The sequence below is a fragment of the Brachyhypopomus gauderio genome, unplaced genomic scaffold (assembly GCF_052324685.1).
Source record: "Brachyhypopomus gauderio isolate BG-103 unplaced genomic scaffold, BGAUD_0.2 sc37, whole genome shotgun sequence".
In the NCBI taxonomy this organism is placed as follows: Eukaryota; Metazoa; Chordata; class Actinopteri; order Gymnotiformes; family Hypopomidae; genus Brachyhypopomus; species Brachyhypopomus gauderio.
In genome coordinates, this window is record NW_027506867.1 from 664270 (window position 1) to 685780 (window position 21511).

Here is a 21511-nt window from a genome sequence, read left to right on the forward strand (position 1 = left end):
AGAAACCGCTGAGCTGTATCGAGGTATTGGATATGTAAGTTGCGCGTTTGTTGGTGGTTGGGGGTTTAAACACTGTTTTAGATTCAGTTTGTGGTTGAATTATTTAATTAAGGAAGGAACAACTGTGTGTAGTTTAATTAACAGTGTTTAGCTGATGGTGTACCTTAGTACATATAGTCAGTATAAGAGCATGCACAAAGCTAAAATGCGCCGTAAAGAGACAAGGTACTGCTGACAGGTAAAGGTCTTAAATAAGAGGAAAATAATTGGATCAAATTAATACAAAATATCTCTATAATGTATTAATTTTATATAATTATTTTCCTCTTAAGACCTTTACCTGTCAGCAGTACCTTGTCTCTTTTATGCTGATCTGAGATCAGTCTACATGTTAGATTGTATTCTATTGTATTGCTCTATATACAAATTCAGTTCCAATAGATGGTATTGCTACTATTTAATTCGTCACACTTTACGAAGCAGAAATAAGAGACTTGCGAGGTTTGTTTTCGAAAGAATGTAGGTCTAACATCAAAAGCAGCCGCTATTAAGCCAGAAGTGACGGCTGGTCCCAAACGCTCTTGTATTCACCTGCGCCAGCGGGCTCACCTGTGCTCACCTGCGCCTGACGGCTCGTGCAGCTGAGCCTCGTGCTCCGCGTCTTCTGAGATTAGTGACGGTCATCGTCTTATTCGGGACGCCACAGTGCAAAACTCAAGGTGAACAAATGTAAAACAGTCTAAAGTTTATTCAGCGACAGGCATATAGAACCGCCATGCCTTTATCAGACCTTAACGCCAACTGTTTCCCCTGTATTGCTAAATATATTGTCTAAATATAGTTTCAAAGCGAAAACTATGTCGACTATTTACAATCATATTAGGTCGGTCACGCCACCAAAAATAGCAAATAGCACACCTGCAACATGTTCCCGTGCAAACACGAAATCTAAAGGTAAGTCCAGCTGTGCATTTTTTTGCTGCTCGATGTTTTCAGTGTGATGGAATATTTTCGAAGTATAGCCTATATGACTTACCTTTTTCAATATAGCCAGTTCTTTTTTGTGCTTCTAATGTTCGTCGTCATGTAAAAAATGAAATAAATTGCAGTCACGCATGAGTGAATTCAGCCTTGCCACCAGACTATTGCGTTTCATACGGATAACCCTAGTCTACCTGATCCTCTTACCCTTACTCAGTCTGTCGTCATATGCAAACCCATTGATTTTCCAGTTTTGTCTTTCTGTTGGAATTTATTTAGTCAGTTTAAACTTTGATAACTAAACGTATAACGATTTAATTTGCTCTAGGCACTTTATTCAAATTCACCGCCTACGGTGTAGCTTCCAAGATTTCTGAGGACAACCTATGGAAAATTATCTTTACCTTAAGTGAACAGGTAAGATGTTCTGCATTAGAAATTCCGCCACCAGGAAATAAAATCGTATCACCTTCCTCTCGTACCAATAGACTCGGGGCGTCCCACCTGTCAAACGAGAGTCAGCCAATGAAGTATCGTGTAGTTTAAGAGCCCGCCTACTTGTGGTCCAATGAAATGAGCCGTGTTCCAGAGCTCGCCCGTAGCGCACGCCTCCTCTCAATGTCCGACAGCGTTCATATGTGTCTGTACAATAAGCTAGTCACCAATGTAACAGGCCGATAATTCCGCTCGTTTCTTCCTACTGGCATATGCGTTTGCTGTGTGTGTTTAAAGACTGTGAGTTTAATTATTGCCCTTGTAACGTTCACTGCTGTAGTGGCTATTAACCGTTCGTTTTAAAGGCAGCGACGGTAAGCTTCGTCGAGAGAGCTCCAGCAGCTTAATACCGTGAGTAACTCTCTTCTTCACACACAAAATGTGTTCGTGTGTGTAACGGTATGACCGTCGTTACTACACTGTATTCTCTTTAGTTAACACGCATGCGTTACCGCATTATGTTGGTCGGTCTCGCATATTCTTTGTAATTAACTTCAAATCGTCCTTTTGTGTCTGATGATCGTTTCTTCGTGTTGGCTGCCCCTATCGCTCCACTATAGTTGAACATCACTTACTGGTAAAGAAACTGGTCAGGAGCTGTTGTAGTTTCACCCAGTGATCCCAGCACACGAATACAAGTCTCCTGTCGTCGGTTTGAAATTCACGTCTGTCAACTTCAGTTTCAAAGGTGCCATGTGAAAAGTATCCAAACGCACCTGAGTATTGCGTTATTACCTTATTACACCTGAACAGATCTTCTTTAGTTCCACTAAACCGTGAATGACCAATTAATGGGCAAAATTAAATGGACTAACCCTTAGAGATTGGTTAATTTATATAGATTATAGTATGTTATATTGCTGCAAACGTCCTTGCATCGCTAAGCGTGTCAGTGGGTTCCAACCATTTTTTTGAAGGACAAACTTCAGAAGCTTGTTTTTGTTTGTTTTTTTAGAAGGATAAACCGATCGAGTTTACATAGGCCTATTCAGCACTATTTCAATATAATATTGGCTGTTTTAAATATTCAGCACTATTTGAACGTATTTATTCCAGCTTTAGCAGTCGGATCACCCCCCCCGTCACTCAGAAATGTTTCTGGTCCAGCGCCTCGTCGCTGACCTGCATTTTATAAGCTCTATTTTCCTCAAAAGCATTTTTTATGATGCTTTGAAATCCGCTGCACTGACCCGTACGTGCGTGGAAGCCTTTTATTTTATTTTATTTTTTTGCCTAATAGGCCGCTTCAATTTTTGCGCACTTTGCGCTGTCCCGCGCGCACTGAACTCCGACTTGGGCGCATACAACCTATTCGGGTCTGCGTAGTCGCGGCCATCCATCATCACCTTACTTATCTGTTCTGTTTTTGTGTTTACCTCAGACACATGAGCTACAAAAAAGCGAGTGAGACATGATTTGTTATACACAAGGTGTTTTGAGCTAATGGCACAAATATCAGAGCTTAAATATTTAACATTCTCCATGATGGAAGATACCTATTGCTGTTTTTAATTGTGCGCTGTGAGTATCCTTTTAAATCCCAGACCATCACGTTTAGTTGTTTTAATAAATCAAGGCATGCAAGTATTTGTATAATGAAATAAATATTATGAAATAATGAAATATTTTAACTGTGTTGACCAGTATGTGTTTAATGCATTACAAGGTAATTAATGCATTGCAAAGTATTTTGGTTATAGCAGATTTGATGCAGTAGCTGTGTCTGGTTTGTGAAGATGGCATTAAAGGCAGTGTATGCACTCTTCTGGCCTACACCATCATTTCTCCTCCAGATTTTTAATCTTTCTGTAATTAAAAACTAGTGAAACTACAGTTATACATTTTGCTCTGACCTGATTTAAACACGTTTATATTTGAAAAGTGTCTTTTCTCTGCTGCTTGGGCGCACTGGGGTGTGACGGAACAGCACACACTGGGGTGTGGACACTTTGCATGAAGGCATCATGAGGGTAAGGTCAACAGATCAGGGGTTTATCAGGTCTTGAGAGACAGTGAAAGACAAGTTTTAGGCAAAGGGGGAAGAGAGTTATGGGAAAAGTGAGATAAATGGGGAGAGAGACAGGAAAGAGGGTAGAAGAACGAGGGAAGAGAGAGAAAGCAGGGAAACAATGAGAGGAAAGGGGTAGAAACAGACATAATACACAGCAAACTGATGTTACATTGTGCATTAAGATGGATTTAATATGGCAACGAAATAAAGACCGAGACAAGTCCAATAAAAATGTTGAACACCTACCCCACATGTGATTAAATGTTTACTGTTTCATCAGATTATCATTTCCTAGTGGCTTCGAAGCTAATGGCCTTTGGTAATCATCGGCGTAGTTTACAGTAACACAGTCAACAGCGCCCTATGAGGAGACGATTAGTGTACCTCATTAGTCACACACACACACACACACACACACAGTATTTGGCTGCGTGCCTCTGCCATGGACCCATTTTTGCCATGAGCAGCAAAAATCCGCCAATGTTGAATTAGCACCTCGAGTTCTGGTGTATGTCCGACTGGGCAAAGATGAACACTGCTAATTCCACACTGTAGGAGGCAGTCGGGTCTTTGATGTGTGGTGATCTGGTGAGTAGGGCTGCAGGCAAAAGTGTGAACTGTGTGGTAGTGTGTTCATTTGCGTGTTTTTTGTCATTGTGTTTGTTTGTGTGATTGTGTTTGTTTATTTTCTCCCCAGTCTTGGTCCCGAACTAGATCTGCACTGCGCATTTGAACACTCCACCTGCCCTATCGCACCTGTGTGACACTTAACGAGCAACTCTGTAACGAGCTGATGGATTCGGTCAGATGCATCAAACACTAAACCGTGCAGTCCCACGTTACCCTGGCAACAGAACTGGGAAGCACTTGCGTAAATGCATGTAGACTTTCGTTCTGGACAAGATGTACCATTCAGACTTATGAAGAAGCTGCTTCGGTTACTCAGGGGGCAGGCGCTGCAGGCTGTTTGATAGGAAGATCCTCTCAGCTCCCAAGTGCAATACTTGGACACACAAGTGGTTTCACCAAACAGGCATATGACATCCAGGAAACCCTGCATCGATAATCAAAAAATCCCCCACAGGCATAGAGCGCAAAACAAATTCGCACATTTCTTTCAGCTTAAGGGAAAAGCAGAGCAGGTCAGATTCTGTGGATTTCCCCTCAGAAAACCCTCATGCTAACCCTCATATGTGTTCTTCCTTGACTTGTGGTCAAAGGGTCAGTTGTTCAGCTGTTTGCAGGCATGCTGACGGAATGCGCCGGTCCGTTTCTGGATGGCCTCATCTCTGTGTGTAGGCCGGTCCTGCTGATAAACCCACACTTGCACTTTGGTTGTCCCTCTTTTTGCATTGCATTGTGGGTTATGGTGGTGTTCGTCTGTTTGCCTCTGTGCTGAACACACATGTTCAGATGTGAATGGAGAGGCGGATGATGGAGTTATGGAGCACGTAACAACATAGCTGACATAAATCCTTCATTTTTAAATACTGGAATGTAATACCAGCATTGCCTCCATGCAGTTTAATATTTACTGTAAAGACTGAGGGTGTTAAGCAATTATTATGAGTAGACTGTAGTTAGTAAACTGAAACAGCATGGTTCACCTCTCTGATTAATTTAATTTGAATTTCCTGTTATTAGTTGTTATTATATAATTGAATCCGACTGTGCCAGAATAGCACAGGCCTGCTGTGATAACAGTGCTGTGTTCAGTGTGGGGGGTGATTGTGTCTGCAGTGCTAAAGATGGAAGAGAAAGTGTTCAGGGTGGCAGTGGTGACTGTTGTGTTGTGTTCAGGGTGGCAGTGATGACTGTTGTGTTGTGTTCAGGGTGGCAGTGATGACTGTTGTGTTGTGTTCAGGGTGGCAGTGATGACTGTTGTGTTGTGTTCAGGGTGGCAGTGATGACTGTTGTGTTGTGTTCAGGGTGGCAGTGGTCACTGTTGTGTTGTGTTCAGGGTGGCAGTGGTCACTGTTGTGTTGTGTTCAGGGTGGCAGTGGTCACTGTTGTGTTGTGTTCAGGGTGGCAGTGGTCACTGTTGTGTTGTGTTCAGGGTGGCAGTGGTCACTGTTGTGTTGTGTTCAGGGTGGCAGTGATGACTGTTGTGTTGTGTTCAGGGTAGCAGTGGTCACTGTTGTGTTGTGTTCAGGGTGGCAGTGGTCACTGTTGGGTTGTGTTCATGGTGGCAGTGGTGACTGTGTGTCATGACAGGAGCGTGGACGGTCCAGTCACTGGTTCACACCGGGCCAATCCAGGCTTATCAAAGTTCAGCAGTCTAAATCGATCCCTTTAAAAAGTTATATTAGTTCTTATTCCTTTATTTATGCACATTCATCTGAGGTTAGATTATGATATCTTTTTATATACACAAGTGTCAGGGACACTATGAGTGGATTAATAAACTTTGCCAACACAGAGAGAGAGGCTAGCATCAAGCACAGCGAGAGAGAGCTGACATCAACAGTCCTCCTGTCAGCAATGTGTCACGCATGACAGACAGTACAGACAGAACACGTTTGCTGCTCATCACGCACTACACATCCAAGCGTATGAGTCAGCATTAGCCTTTTTTAGACATTTACAGTGACTCTCAGTGCTTTGGTAGTGGTTGTTGGTGCTCTTCAGACCTCATATGCTATCTCGGCCCCAGTTAAATATAAAAGCATAACAAAACACTAAATGGATCACACAGGAAACGTGAAAAGAATAATGTACTTCATATACAAAGGCCGGTTTCGTGAATATGCAGCGGAAAAACACCTGTTCTGTCCTCATTGTGCAGATGGGTATATATAGGCAGGCTAATTCTTATTCACCCATTTGGAAGACTGCAATTAGATTCTCTTAAAATATTTAAGGGAAAATGATTTTTGTTGTTATGATTATTATTGGCACTGGAGTAGCAGAATGGATGAGCAGCTTCAGATACAGATGGAAAATCTGAAACATGCACAATAAAAAAAAACAAGCTTGATAAAATAAATTCATTTATAAAAATGTTTAAAATGTGTAACTATCCATCGCAGCCTCATGTAACTGACGTTTTTAAATCGGTTCGTAAACCCATTCAGATTTGTGTGTGTGCGTGTGTCCATGCGTGGTGTGTCTATCTGGCCTTATCCTAACATCACATTTCAGAATGAGCAGCAGGATGATCCCATGAAATACACACACAGCAGTACACACACACACACACTCACTCACACAGCAGAACATACATACACACACACACACACTCACTCACACAGCAGAACACACACACACACACACACAGCAGAACATACTTAAGGCAACCCACAGGACATTAGCATGGTATGGACATTAGTATATAATGTCATTAAATTTTGAGCATGAATGTACATGATGAATGCTCTGGTACTGGTGAGTTATATTAGGATTACACACCAGTGAAGCTAAAAGCTGAAACTCTTTAAATCTGTTGCGCTGACGTTTAAGCGGATTTTTCACAGCGAAAAGGGAGGAAGGTATCGGCTCAACAGAGTACAACAACGATCTGCGTTCGCCGGATCCGGATAAACGTAATCCCCATGTGTAAGACACGAGTTCAAGACTCGCGATGCAACGGCTAAACGTATGTAACTGCATTGGATCGCGTTGTGCCTTAGATGCGCGTATGCTTGAATGTTTATAAGATGAATGTTAAACATACCCTGGAGGTTAAAGTGATGTGGTCTTTAATCAGAGATTACTCACTGCCAGATGGTTGTGCAGCTAAAAAAAGAATTCTTTATGAATTTTGTCCTTTTTCTCAGCTTCTCTGTCCCTCTATCCTTTTTTTAAATAATCAAATCAAATGCCACTTTGTGTATGGTGTGCGTTTTCTACAAGCATGACATCACAGACTCAAATAGAGCCACAATCTCTTGGAACACTGTATGTCTTTAAGTTATTGAGGGCTTTCAGTTAACTAACCAGAGCGGTGCACTATGTAGGTCTTATAATAGGCCATTTGTGACACTGGAGTTGTGCAAAAAATCCTTTATTTATTCCATGTCAGAGGATTCACAAAAGCAATATAAGATTCACAGAAGGAGGGTAGAAACAAAGAACTCAAGCATGAACCCACCCGCTGGGACAATACGAACGTGAAATAAACCCTAACATAACGAACCCACCCGCTGGGACAATACGAACGTGAAATAAACCCTAACATAACGAACCCACCCGCTGGGACAATACGAACATGAAATAAACCCTAACATAACGAACCCACCCGCTGGGACAATACGAACGTGAAATAAACCCTAACATAACGAACCCACCCGCTGGGACAATACGAACGTGAAATAAACCCTAACATAACGAACCCACCCGCTGGGACAATACGAACGTGAAATAAACCCTAACATAACGAACCCACCCGCTGGGACAATACGAACGTGAAATAAACCCTAACATAACGAACCCACCCGCTGGGACAATACGAACGTGAAATAAACCCTAACATAACGAACCCACCCGCTGGGACAATACGAACATGAAATAAACCCTAACATAACGAACCCACCCGCTGAGACAATACGAACATGAAATAAACCCTAACATAACGAACCCACCCGCTGGGACAATACGAACATGAAATAAACCCTAACATAACGAACCCACCCGCTGGGACAATACGAACATGAAATAAACCCTAACATAACGAACCCACCCGCTGGGACAATACGAACATGAAATAAACCCTAACATAACGAACCCACCCGCTGGGACAATACGAACATGAAATAAACCCTAACATAACGAACCCACCCGCTGGGACAATACGAACATGAAATAAACCCTAACATAACGAACCCACCCGCTGGGACAATACGAACATGAAATAAACCCTAACATAACGAACCCACCCGCTGGGACAATACGAACATGAAATAAACCCTAACATAACGAACCCACCCGCTGGGACAATACGAACATGAAATAAACCCTAACATAAAGAAACCACCCACTGAGACAGTAAGAAAAACAACTAAACCCTAACATAACGAACCCACCCGCTGGGACAATACGAACGTGAAATAAACCCTAACATAACGAACCCACCCGCTGGGACAATACGAACGTGAAATAAACCCTAACATAACGAACCCACCCGCTGGGACAATACGAACGTGAAATAAACCCTAACATAACGAACCCACCCGCTGGGACAATACGAACATGAAATAAACCCTAACATAACGAACCCACCCACTGAGACAATACGAACATGAAATAAACCCTAACATAACGAACCCACCCGCTGGGACAATACGAACATGAAATAAACCCTAACATAACGAACCCACCCGCTGGGACAATACGAACATGAAATAAACCCTAACATAACGAACCCACCCGCTGGGACAATACGAACATGAAATAAACCCTAACATAACGAACCCCCCCGCTGGGACAATACGAACATGAAATAAACCCTAACATAACGAACCCACCCGCTGGGACAATACGAACATGAAATAAACCTTAACATAACGAACCCACCCGCTGGGACAATACGAACATGAAATAAACCCTAACATAACGAACCCACCCGCTGGGACAATACGAACATGAAATAAACCCTAACATAACGAACCCACCCGCTGGGACAATACGAACATGAAATAAACCCTAACATAACGAACCCACCCGCTGGGACAATACGAACATGAAATAAACCCTAACATAAAGAAACCACCCACTGAGACAATAAGAAAAACAACTAAACCCTAACATAACGAACCCACCCACTGAGACAGTAAGAAAAACAACTAAACCCTAACATAACGAACCCACCCACTGAGACAATAAGAAAAACAACTAAACCCTAACATAACGAACCCACCCACTGAGACAATAAGAAAAACAACTAAACCCTAACATAACGAACCCACCCACTGAGACAATAAGAAAAACAACTAAACCCTAACATAACGAACCCACCCACTGAGACAGTAAGAACAACGACTAAACCCTACCATAAAGTACTAGAAATCCAAAACACAGCAAAGCATAATTAAAAACACTGCAGAGAGTGTAGTGCATACTAAAATGCTGGCTGGAGACAGTGGGGAACAGAAGAGTATTTTCACAAGGAAGGAAAAGAAAGGACAGATGAACCTGATAAATTAGGGCCAGGACAAAGAGATGGAGATGGGAAAGAGAACGAAACAAAACAAATCCAAAAGCACATGGCTGAAGTAAAACCCATCAGTGTCTCTGATGACTGATGCTTCTCTTGCCCTCCCTCCCCAGGAGCTGCGCTCTGTATTAGACAAGGTAGCTAATCATGGTATTGATCGGTTCCTTCATTGATCAGGCGTGGGCGGATGCGGGTGTGGCCGAAGAGGATAGCCCGACGAGTGCCTTCAGTGTGAACTCTGTACTGCGTTACCCCCGCAGATTACGCGGTCCATGCCGATCAGTGCCAGAGTTCAGTGCTGGAATGACAGTGTAGCTCTGTGTCTCCGTGTGCAGATTCTAAACATACTCTAGAATTCTTCTTGATTCTCTTGTGTTGAATTGTACCATGATAACAAGGTTTTGCAGTATCCCATTGAGGAACTTGTACAATAAAAATGGGATTGATTTCTGATGACTTCCTAAGACAGCAGTGTTACAGAAATCTGTAGTTGTCTAGTAAGGCTTTGTTTGAAATGGCTTACTACATACTGTATACTGCATTCTGTACTCTGTGTATACTGCATACTGGTCACTGTAGTAGTATGCAGTAATATTCATGAAGCTGGTACTAAGGCAGCCTGTGCTCATCCAGCCTGTCTGAAACACCACTTAGCAAAGCAAAGGTGATTATGGCAAGGACAATCTCTCTAAGAGCACAAGAAAGAAAACTGGAGAGGAACCCTGACTGAAAGACTTCATGTATCTGGTTCTCATGCAAGTTTGAGCTTAGTCTCTGAGCTACAGCCTTGTCTAGGATCCGAGAACCAAACAGAAGGTTTGACATTCTTGTTTCTTAATTGGCATTCACTGATTTCACATTCACTGATTTCACATTCACTGATTTGTCAACTGCTAGTTTAAATGATTTAGATATCTAGTAAGCAAGTAGATGATTTTGAGGAAGGAGTTAATGATATTAGCTCAGACTAGGAGTGAAGCGTAGGAGTAAAGTATTTTGTCTTTATTGACTTTTATTGCTAGGAATAATTCCTGTTGTATTGAATTAAAATCTCGGATTGTTATTTCTGTTAGGATAGAGCTGTTAGAGTGGTAATAAGTGCCCTTCTTAATTATAGAAAGATCTCCTTCCATGCAATGTGATAGACTTCAGGTTTTCTTAAGAGTACTGTTTGAAAGTGCAGGTGTGATCCTTTTACCATGGTACTATTCTCCCCCCCCCCATTATTTTTCTACCTAAATGGCATAAAATCACTGAGTGTGGACTGAAATTCTGCCTGTGCTTCTTTCATTTGAACAAGTTATACAGGATTGGTATCACACACTTCATGCGGTAGCAAGGAGAAATGATTACATAACTACTATATGGTTCACGTGAAGTAAGGGAATTTTCTGAAATTCTAGAAATTTTCAATTTCTGAAATTGAAACTAGATTAGGCTAGGGCAGCTGTGTGTTGCATGACCACGACTATGACAAGGCAGACTGATATCAAAAAATTAAACAAAATCTTAATTTTTTTCAAACTTCTGGATGATTAATACCATTCACTTTTTTGAGTGGCAAACTGTAACGATGGGTTGATGTTCACAATGAATATGTTTATTCAGACAATGCATATAGCGCTTAACAACATTCGACAGAGCTACACTCTGACAGACACGCAGGGACTCTAGACGCACAATATCATCATACATTAAATACATAAAGATGAGGGACAAGTAAAACACATAATAGTAACGAGACGGGTGCGACGAATGAACACACACACACACACACACACACACACACACACACACACAAACACACCAGACCATGCCCACAAACACATGCACATTGGATGCGAAAAATAATAATTTAAAGCAGTCAAGAAATGAAAACAAATTCTTATATTGCTTTTATACACTTTTGAGTATGTTGAATATAAGAAGCATTTTTTATTTTATTAACATTTTTATTTTATTATATTTTTAGCTATATCCACTCAGAAATTATAATTTTTCCTGATGTAAAATGCTACTTCATCAGTGATTTCTTTGCCAATCTTCACCTTATATGGAATAGTGTTAAAAAAGCAGATAAAAAGTCAGATTTTAGCGGATGCTTCATCGGCGTATGTACCCAGTAGCATAAGGTCACTCCCTGGTGACCTTATACCACTGTATAATGGTACGATGGTTAATGGTACAGATTTTACTGGCATGCTAATGAAGGCCTGGGGGCTAAAACATTCGTGTCTGGTCCAGAGTTGATTAAATCACTGTATAATATGTGCTGTCTGAATGTTGAATCTTCAAATAGTAACTGCTCTTTCTACCAAAATAACAGACAGATCTGTAAATTCATTAAGAAATTCAGAATAAGGTCTTGGTGACCTGCAAACACTAATTAGTTAAAAATGACAGAGGAGACTTGGTCTTCTTGGTCTGTTTGCTGGATACACCATTTAGGCTAATAAATGTATTTCAGATTATTTGAAATCATAACCAGCTTTCTGGTTTATGCCTGATGTGTCATTAAGTGACTGCAGTGCCGTCTCCACAGCTGGGTAGATGAGGGCGGTGTGCATAGCTGTGACCAGAAGCACTTGTTTCATTTAGGATGTACTCAATTAGCCTGATCCGAGATTCTTTTAGACAGCATACATTAAATCCACATTCAGTGATGGTTCATTCATTGTAAGATGTTAGGGATTTAATATTTAGCAATCCTAGTTTTAGGTCAAAGGTGCTAGCAGTGTAATAAGCATCGTTTACTTTAATAAAACGAGGTAATTTGCACATTTCTGTATAGCTCACAGAACAGGCAGCGTCAATACAATGGAGCTTGGGTGCATCTCTGGCCCCTGTAATGGATTGTTGTGGATTAACAAGCGCATTGAAATGTCAGTGAAAGCAACCAGATAGTGTATAGACCCATCACTGTTGAGCACTGCATTTGACATACTTGCTATTCTGGTGCCCTGTTCACAGTCCCTCCGCCCTCCGAACAGGCCTTTCGAGAGGCCACATAGGTCTCGTATCTTAAACCTGCTGAGTTTAACCACAGGACACGTTTCTTTGATGAGTAAATGGCAGCTTTTTTCTCAACTCTATCCGACTGTCATCGGGAGTCTGTGTACTGTGGGTGTGACTGATACTAGAATGAGTGGGTGTAGCTTTACTTAAGAGTGCTGGGGATGAGGATTCGGTCCGGGCGTTGCATTCAGTTCAGCTTTCCCGCAAATCGTGTTCCCTTCAAGGAGTCCAAGTGTGCTTTCAGTGAAACCTGAGCTGGGACTGGTGCATGAAGAGGTGCATGAAAGGTTTTGAGACCGCATTTGTCCAGCCTACTGGCATTGACCTGTACAGGAAGTAACACCACCATGATTTTACCCAGCATGCCACTTCAGAACAGAACAAAGTCCACAATTATAACCATTGTTAGTTTCTTTCATTATTAATATTTTGGGGATTTTTCCATGTTCCACAGGCATTTATTTATTTGTTTGTTTTAACACCCATTGTCTGTGTGTCATAGTTTAAGACCTAGTGGACTAAACTATATTTGTAGTAGAACTGTTCTATTTTTTCTGATAAAAAATGTAACTTGTTTTGTTTTACAGAGTCAGTCATGCAGTTTTCTCAGCATTGTGCCACAAAACACATGCTAAGCATGAACTCCAGTGTATATAATGTGTATCCTAAAATGATATACTGTAGTGTGGGTAGGACACTGCCATTAACTCATGTTTGGGTGAGCATTTTTTAGGCCACAAATCTTTTTTTTCTGGCCTTTCCAGTGTGCAAGGACACTCACACCCCTTATCTCTTATCTTCATCTCTGTGTTGGTAGATGAGACCCTGGGGAGTGCTAGGGTTACACACCGGTGTGTGTGTGTGTGTGTGTGTGTGTGTGTGTGTGTGTGTGTGTGCGTGTGCGCATCACTCACCTTACTGTAACTGGTCCTCCAGTCTAGCAGTCTCGTCCAGACAGAGGACACAGAGGGGAACTTGAACCAATTCAACCGCACCAGTATTAATTAGTTTAATTGTTGCTTCTAGAAAAATGTTGACAGTGAAGACTGAAGAGAAATATAAAAAACTACTGCGCTCAAAATTTCTGTAGCATAGAGCTGTGCTCAGGATTGGTACTGTAAAGCTGGCAAACAGTTTTACTGTCCAGAACCACGACACAACGAATTTGGCTTGGTGATACTGACATTCATATAAATCCACAACAGCCTGATTATAATCTACATAATGATAAACAATAGATACATTTGCAATAATATGCAATACAATACATAAATCACACAAAACTATATACAGCGCATGAAATGCATGCATCAGTATGAGAATTCTAGACAGATGATTTCCCATACACATGTCGGCCAAAACTGATGCACATTTATAAAATGTGAAACACCTGGATTAGTATTACAGACCAATGTAACATTTATTTATCTACCATTTTAGCGTCCAGGCTAGCCGCATCCCAGCATGGCTCCAGGGAAAAAGCATCCTGTCATTTTTCCTCTGCTGTAGTCAGTTTTACTCTCTTGGGATTGGGACAGACGTCCTTACACCTGACCAATAATTAAACACATACATGGACATGACTATAATATATTGTATTTCATTTTTAATATTTAAAAGATTTATCTATGAAAATTATGCATTGGAATCAAACGTTTTATATACGTGTTCTATATATTTTTATATGAAACTAACTAATCAACTAAATCGTCATCAATTAAAACATCCACACTTCAAATTCTAGTTACATTTCACAGTAGTTTTATTGATGTCCTGTATTTTATTTGTGGACAAATTTGTGCAGATTTGTAAATGGTGTAAATTTACTCTCTCTTCAGTCTAATAGCATATAAGACTAATGCAAAAAAAAAATCCGCATTAACATTCGTACGACTTTCGTCGAATTTCGTGCTTGTTTGAACTCGACTCACATCCACATTTAAGTGTTTGGGAATTGGTTACGGGAGCTTCAAACGAGTGTCACTAAACGCCACACTCAACTCCCATTAACCCCGGACCCCCACCTCCTCCTCCGGGCCGGTCCTTCGCTCCGTTCCCCGACTATCTGGGCTTTCTGTACATGTATTAAATGTGTTGGCAGAACTCGGTATTGAAATAGATCTGTTACTCGACCCAGACGAAGGAACTAATTGAGGTCGCGGGCAAGGGCGACGGGAGGTGTGTGTGAACAAACCTGAGCCGTCTAACTCGTTTTTGTACACAATAGCCTACATGTTTATCTTTCTCTTTCGTAAACTTTGTAACTGGACAACAAACAAAAAAATACCCCCCTCTCCATTTTACCCCACATGCGCGTCCACGTTTACCATGAAAGAAACAAACCAAACCATTTCTAATACGGTCTTGGTGTTTGTCTACACTCTCGGACCATTTTAAAACATAGCTTTATTTTTTAACTACCTTTCACTTAAGAAACCATATTTAACGCCAGTGTTTCATACTACTAAATGTCGTGTAGTTGTTATAAAGACTTTTACGTTTTCATTGAAAGCCTTGAGTAGCTCAGAGTGGTGTCTGCTCCAGGAAGGTGTGCAGCGTGGTAGCCCAGCGTCCCAAACGTGCTTCTCCACCGCACAATAAATGCGAAATAAATAGCCAATAGATCTGAAATGTCGGTTTGAGCTAGACAAAGGTGATTAGTTAATTAAATCTATTCAAAATGTGGACTGTGCGCAAAATATGTATTGTTGGGATTAGTGACAGCATGCGTTTTTGTTCTTTAACTATTAGCTATATGAAAACCCCTTTTGTATTTGTATATTCTTTTTTTTACTTAACGATCAAGTTGCATACAGCGAGAAGACAAATGAAATTGTGTTTGTACATTGATTCACATGTTTCAATTTGTTCTTGTTAGTAATGTGAGTGTGGTCAGATGTTTATCAGTATCAGTCTCTCTCTCTCAACGTACAGGTAAAAGGCCTGTGAATTGTCTGACTGTAGTAAAAATCTTTGCAAACACTGCCCCCTACTGGTGAATGGGCAGTCATCGTGGTTCACCCCAAGATCTCGTCTAGAGAATGTGGCTCGGTGTCAGTTAATTTAGACCACAGAACTGTAGTCCTGAACCTGCAAGAAACGACCTTTGGTTTGCATGATTTTAGCCCCTATTTCATAACTCATTTTACAAGTGATGATCTTCGTGAGGCTCTCAGTAAGAGCTCATTTTACCCCCATGTGTGGGTAGAGATGTCAACATATCTACCTTAACCAGTACAAGAGACTTACCAGCACTGTTCTCAGATCAGGAATAGCCTACGTACTCGTGCTGAACTTTAAATGACCTTTAGGGTTGTGGTTAAGTTCACTGCTCACTACGCTCACTGGCTACTTTGCTGACTTTATTCACCACGATAATACTGTGTTGGACCTCAGTTTGCTCTCAAAACAGTGGCAGTCTTTATGGCATGGATTCCATGAGACACGTTTTTAACGTTTTGCACCACTTTGATGTGATTGTGTGAAGTGTAATGGCCATAGACTTCTCAGATACACATTCACACTGTTTTATCTTCCACGGGGGTTCTGTTGGATTCAGATCCAGTGATCTGAACTCAATGTCACGGTGAAAGAACCAGTTTGAGATGACACCTGCCATGTGACATGGTGCATTATCATTCTGGAACTTTTAATAAGATGGTAAATAGTGACTATAAAAGGATTCACACGGTCTGCAGCAATAATCAGATGGACTGTAGCAATCAAACAACGCTTGACTGGTATTGGGGGCCCCAACATTCCCTGCACCATTACTGCAGCCTGAACCGCTGACACGAGGCAGACTAAGTCTGTGGATTCATTCTGTTGATGCCTGTAGTCCTGGATTCATGTTCCTGGGCCTCAGCAGTGGGACCTGACCTGGGCTTCTGTGGCTGTAGCCCGTCTGCCTGCCGCTGTAGTCTGTCTGGCTTTTAACCTTTACATTTCCTTCACCTTCAACAAACTGTTTCCACTCACATAACAGGTGTTCAGGTACTGGAAGCTCGTTAGTGATTGTACGTCATTCTTATTGGAGATGCATGCATAATATTTATTTTACTTTAGTTTTACTTCTCAACATAAAATATGTGCATATGTGCCTGTGTTTGGGCCGCTGTCGCCCTCATGTGGTCGGCAAGTGTAAATGACCACCACAGACAATGGTTGGCCGTCCAATTGATCAGTACATCCAATTCTCATGGTTTTAGTCATTTGTGTATGTTCTGCACTATACTGAAGATGAAGTTGGTTATATTCCTATATATATATATATATATATATATATATATATATATATATATATATATATAATATATATATATATATAATAAATATATATATATATATATATAGGGAAAATTTATATATTCCCTAATGTTAGAGTGAAAATCCAGTAGATGCTTCAGGATACCTGTAATATCCCATTCCACAAACAATATCAGAAATTTACTCCTCTTGCACATGTGAGAAATACGTGCAGTTCTCTAACGGGACACAAGGGGCAGCAGTGGGTCACAAAGCCTGTAAGACTGTCGAGCCTGCGAGGCATCTCGTATTAAGAGCATATCTTCACAATGAAACTCAACGTGATTGATTTGCAGAACAATCAAGTATAAGGTTTTATATAGGGCGAATGACTGTATAAGCACAGTTAACTGTCAGTAACTGAAAGATAATTTATGTATTTAAGGTTAAATGTGCTGATGTCCACCAGAGGGCGCAAGAGGACTATTTATCAAGGGCTCAGGGTCACATTTTTAAAACTTCACAGAATAAACCCCCTCCCCCCCCATACACACACACACACACACACACAATGCCCCACTTTTCTTTTATGTCCGGACGCTAATGCGTAAATCTTGTTATAGTGAGACACGGTTCCTAAGGCATTGTTATTCATGGGATTTTAATTCAAATTCACAGACAAACTAAACCAAACCTAATTGAACTGAGCTTTATTTCATTTTTCAAAGATAAGGAAACATTTTTACTATGCAACCCCCCCCCCAATCAAAATAACATACAAATGTATTAAAACAACAACAAAAACACAATTGCTCAAAAAACAGCAAGAGGAGTTATGTCGTTCTGTCCATGACACCAGTGTCTCTGAACTTCGATCTTCACTAGCAGCTTCATTCCCACAACATTGTGGAACCATCCTGTATGTAGGAGTCCTACCCCTGAGACCTGTAGGAGTCCTACCCCCCGAGACCTGTAGGAGTCCTACCCCTGAGACCTGTAGGAGTCCTACCCCCCGAGACCTGTAAGAGTCCTACCCCCCGAGACCTGTAAGAGTCCTACCCCCCGAGACCTGTAGGAGTCCTACCCCCCGAGACCTGTAGGAGTCCTACCCCCCGAGACCTGTAAGAGTCCTACCCCCCGAGACCTGTAAGAGTCCTACCCCCCGAGACCTGTAAGAGTCCTACCCCCCGAGACCTGTAGGAGTCCTACCCCCCGAGACCTGTAGGAGTCCTACCCCCCCGAGACCTGTAGGAGTCCTACCCCCCCGAGACCTGTAGGAGTCCTACCCCCCGAGACCTGTAGGAGTCCTACCCCCCGAGACCTGTAGGAGTCCTACCCCCCGAGACCTGTAGGAGTCCTACCCCCCGAGACCTGTAAGAGTCCTACCCCCCGAGACCTGTAGGAGTCCTACCCCCCGAGACCTGTAGGAGTCCTACCCCCCGAGACCTGTAGGAGTCCTACCCCCCCGAGACCTGTAGGAGTCCTACCCCCCCGAGACCTGTAGGAGTCCTACCCCCCGAGACCTGTAGGAGTCCTACCCCCCGAGACCTGTAAGAGTCCTACCCCCCGAGACCTGTAGGAGTCCTACCCCCCGAGACCTGTAAGAGTCCTACCCCCCGAGACCTGTAAGAGTCCTACCCCCCGAGACCTGTAGGAGTCCTACCCCCCGAGACCTGTAGGAGTCCTACCCCCCGAGACCTGTAGGAGTCCTACCCCCCGAGACCTGTAGGAGTCCTACCCTTGTCTGTGACCTGCTGTAATTGCAGCAGGTCCTTTTGTTTGCTTTGGCTGAATAACAATCAAGGGTGTGTGTGTGTGTGTGTGTGTGCATGAGTGTGTGAGCACTGAGTCAGTGAATCATAGTGCTACACTGATAATCATGGTGCCAGGGCCTGTAAAATGTCCCTGCCAGTCAGATGCATTCAGCTAACATAAACAATGAACTCCGGTCCACACCACGGCGCACCAGGACGGTCTCCGTAACTTACCTGCAACCACGACACACGCGTCAAGTAAAACCCAAACCCTTCAACACCTCCTTCTGTCCAAGTAAAACCCAAACCCTTCAACACCTCCTCCTGTCCAAGTAAAACCAAACCCAAACCCTTCAACACCTCCTCCTGTCCAAGTAAAATCCAAACCCCTCAACACCTCCTCCTGTCCATGTAAAACCCAAACCCTTCAACACCTCCTCCTGTCCAAGTAAAACCCAAACCCTTCAACACCTCCTCCTGTCCAAGTAAAACCCAAACCCTTCAACACCTCCTCCTGTCCATGTAAAACCCAAACCCTTCAATACCTCCTCCTGTCCAAGTAAAACCCAAACCCTTCAACACCTCCTCCTGTCCAAGTAAAACCAAACCCAAACCCTTCAACACCTCCTCCTGTCCAAGTAAAACCCAAACCCCTCAACACCTCCTTCTGTCCATGTAAAACCCAAACCCTTCAACACCTCCTCCTGTCCAAGTAAAACCAAACCCAAACCCTTCAACACCTCCTCCTGTCCATGTCTCACTATCTATTTGCTGCACGCTCTCTTGCTCCTCATCTCCATCCCCCCCCCTCTCCTAAAGTTCAATCTGTTGCAGCTGTGTGTGTGTGTGTGTGTGTGTGTGTGTGTGTGTGTGTGTGTGTGTGTGTGTGTGTGTGTGTGTGAGGGGGAGTATATAACGGCGTGCGCTGTGTGGCAGCCTGTAGTCATGGCTCTTGCTCAGACCTACTGGAACAGCATGGCCGCCTACTGCTGCCTTATTCACAGGAGGTTCAAACGGAGGCGCAAAAAACGCTCAGAACGCAAAGGTATCTGCTGTGTGTGTGTGTGTGAGAGAGAGAGAGAGAGAGAGAGAGAGAGAATAGTGTACTAACATCAGTGAATACGTCTCCTCCGTGCTGTCGCTGTGGTTTCAATGCTAATGTTTATAATTTAAAAGCTTTTCCCGCTCCTCACAGACAGGGAGTCAGAGCAGCGCACCTTTAACCAGACCGACATGTCACTGTGGTTCTCACATTGATAGTTTGGTTGTGAGCAGTGGCTGTTAATAGATCTGTTGGGATCTATTATCTATTAGTGGCTGTTAATAGATTTGTTGTGCTGTACTGATAACACCCTGCAGGAGTTTGTGGTTTCAAGTGTCATTTGCTGGTTTTAGTTGTTGCTATTGTTTTTGTTCTTGATAAATGTGACAACACTTTTTTTTGGTTTAATAAATGTTATTTTGTGTGTTTTTATATATATATATATATATATATATATATATATATATATATATATATATATATATACACACACATCTATATATAAATTAATTTTTTCCAAAGAAACATTTTGGACAGAAACATCTGGTGAAGGTCCTCTGTCCAGAATGTCCCATTTCTTTGGAAACGCGAGGACGTCCTAATGATGAATAAATAACGAAGCCTGACTTGCACCTCTATTGTTCAGCCAGTGAGCGAGCGGCGGAGAACAAGCTCGTTTCACACGCGTCCTCTGCCCTGGCTTCTGCTCCCACACGTAGACGCGTGGTGTGTGTTCTGAGCTCTGGGTAAAATACATTCACAGATTACGCTTCATTTGAGTGGCCTGTGGTCATAAAAATGCCACAAGAAATTATATATCATTAAGAAACATGGTGGTTACAAGCCTTAGTGAAATGAAATACTGCAATAATTAAAAAAAGATCGGTTTAGATTTAATTGAAGAACAGGTCCTGTTATTATCGAACAGTATTCTGATGCGTAACCTGTTGGATCTTATGGTTGACCACTTATTTATTTATTTACTTAATCTTCTGAATGCACATGGCTGTGTGGTATTGGTCCTGAGACAGATAGCGGGTGTAACTCAAGGAGCCTGTCATGAGTAATGATGGACCAACCACTTCACGGTTTTCAGCATCCTGTCACCTTCCACCATGGTTACGCCAGCAGTGGCCAATAGAGGAACACTGTGTTTTGCATATTGCCCATCATGCATTGCATTGTGTCTAGGAGATTGAGGGTCAAATATAGTGCTTAGTGGTAGATAATAGGACACTGTTAAGGAATTAATTCCAGGTGAGTATAGGTTATCTGTTTAATATCTTCAATGCCCACACAAAACAGCAGCAACATTCTATGAACAAAGACAATTATTTGCTGTCGTATTAGATTTGCAGTGAGTTTGCAAAGTTAGTGAAGTTTTAGGCAATTTGCATGAGCCATATGAAAAGTTATGATTTGGGGATGGGGAATCTGGGAATTAGGGGAAGAATTTTGGGATGGGGGATTAGGGATGAGTTTTTGAGAAAGGGAATTAGGGATTAGGGATGGTTGTATATAGTTATGTTCACTGTGTTCTTTCTTTCGTGCTTTCTTTCTGTCTTCCTTCTTTGGGTTTACGTGCCGTATTACTGGAGTAGGCGTGTCAGGTGATTATGCTTTGTGTTAGGAATAAGGGAATTGGCAGTGCTGCGCTCGCTCTCGCTCTGATTATGCGTGTAATCCGCTTTTGTAAAGTAAACAACGAAGAGCCACTTAAGCATGATAATTAATTAATCAGGTCGGTGCATCCGTGCGTGATTAAGAGGGTTAAGAAGCTTTGAGCTCGGAAGACCGCGAAACAGCGCTTCGTCCCC

The 21511-nt window shown here is 42.2% G+C and overlaps 1 protein-coding gene across 3 annotated transcripts in view; it reads left to right on the plus strand.

Annotated features, from left to right (window-relative positions):
* The first annotated feature begins 438 nt into the window (after positions 1-438).
* The window catches only part of adarb1a (adenosine deaminase RNA specific B1a), a 40793-nt gene continuing 19720 nt past the window's right edge, over positions 439-21511 (plus strand). Inside the window, exon 1 of one of the 3 annotated variants that reach the window (XM_076985130.1) lies at positions 439-954. In XM_076985130.1, the coding sequence (XP_076841245.1) occupies positions 858-954 (97 nt within the window). In that variant the 5' untranslated portion in view covers positions 439-857. Of the gene's footprint in view, positions 955-1470; positions 1828-19609; positions 19698-21511 lie in introns of those variants that run through there. The other 2 variants (XM_076985132.1, XM_076985131.1) reach the window with 2 other exon arrangements.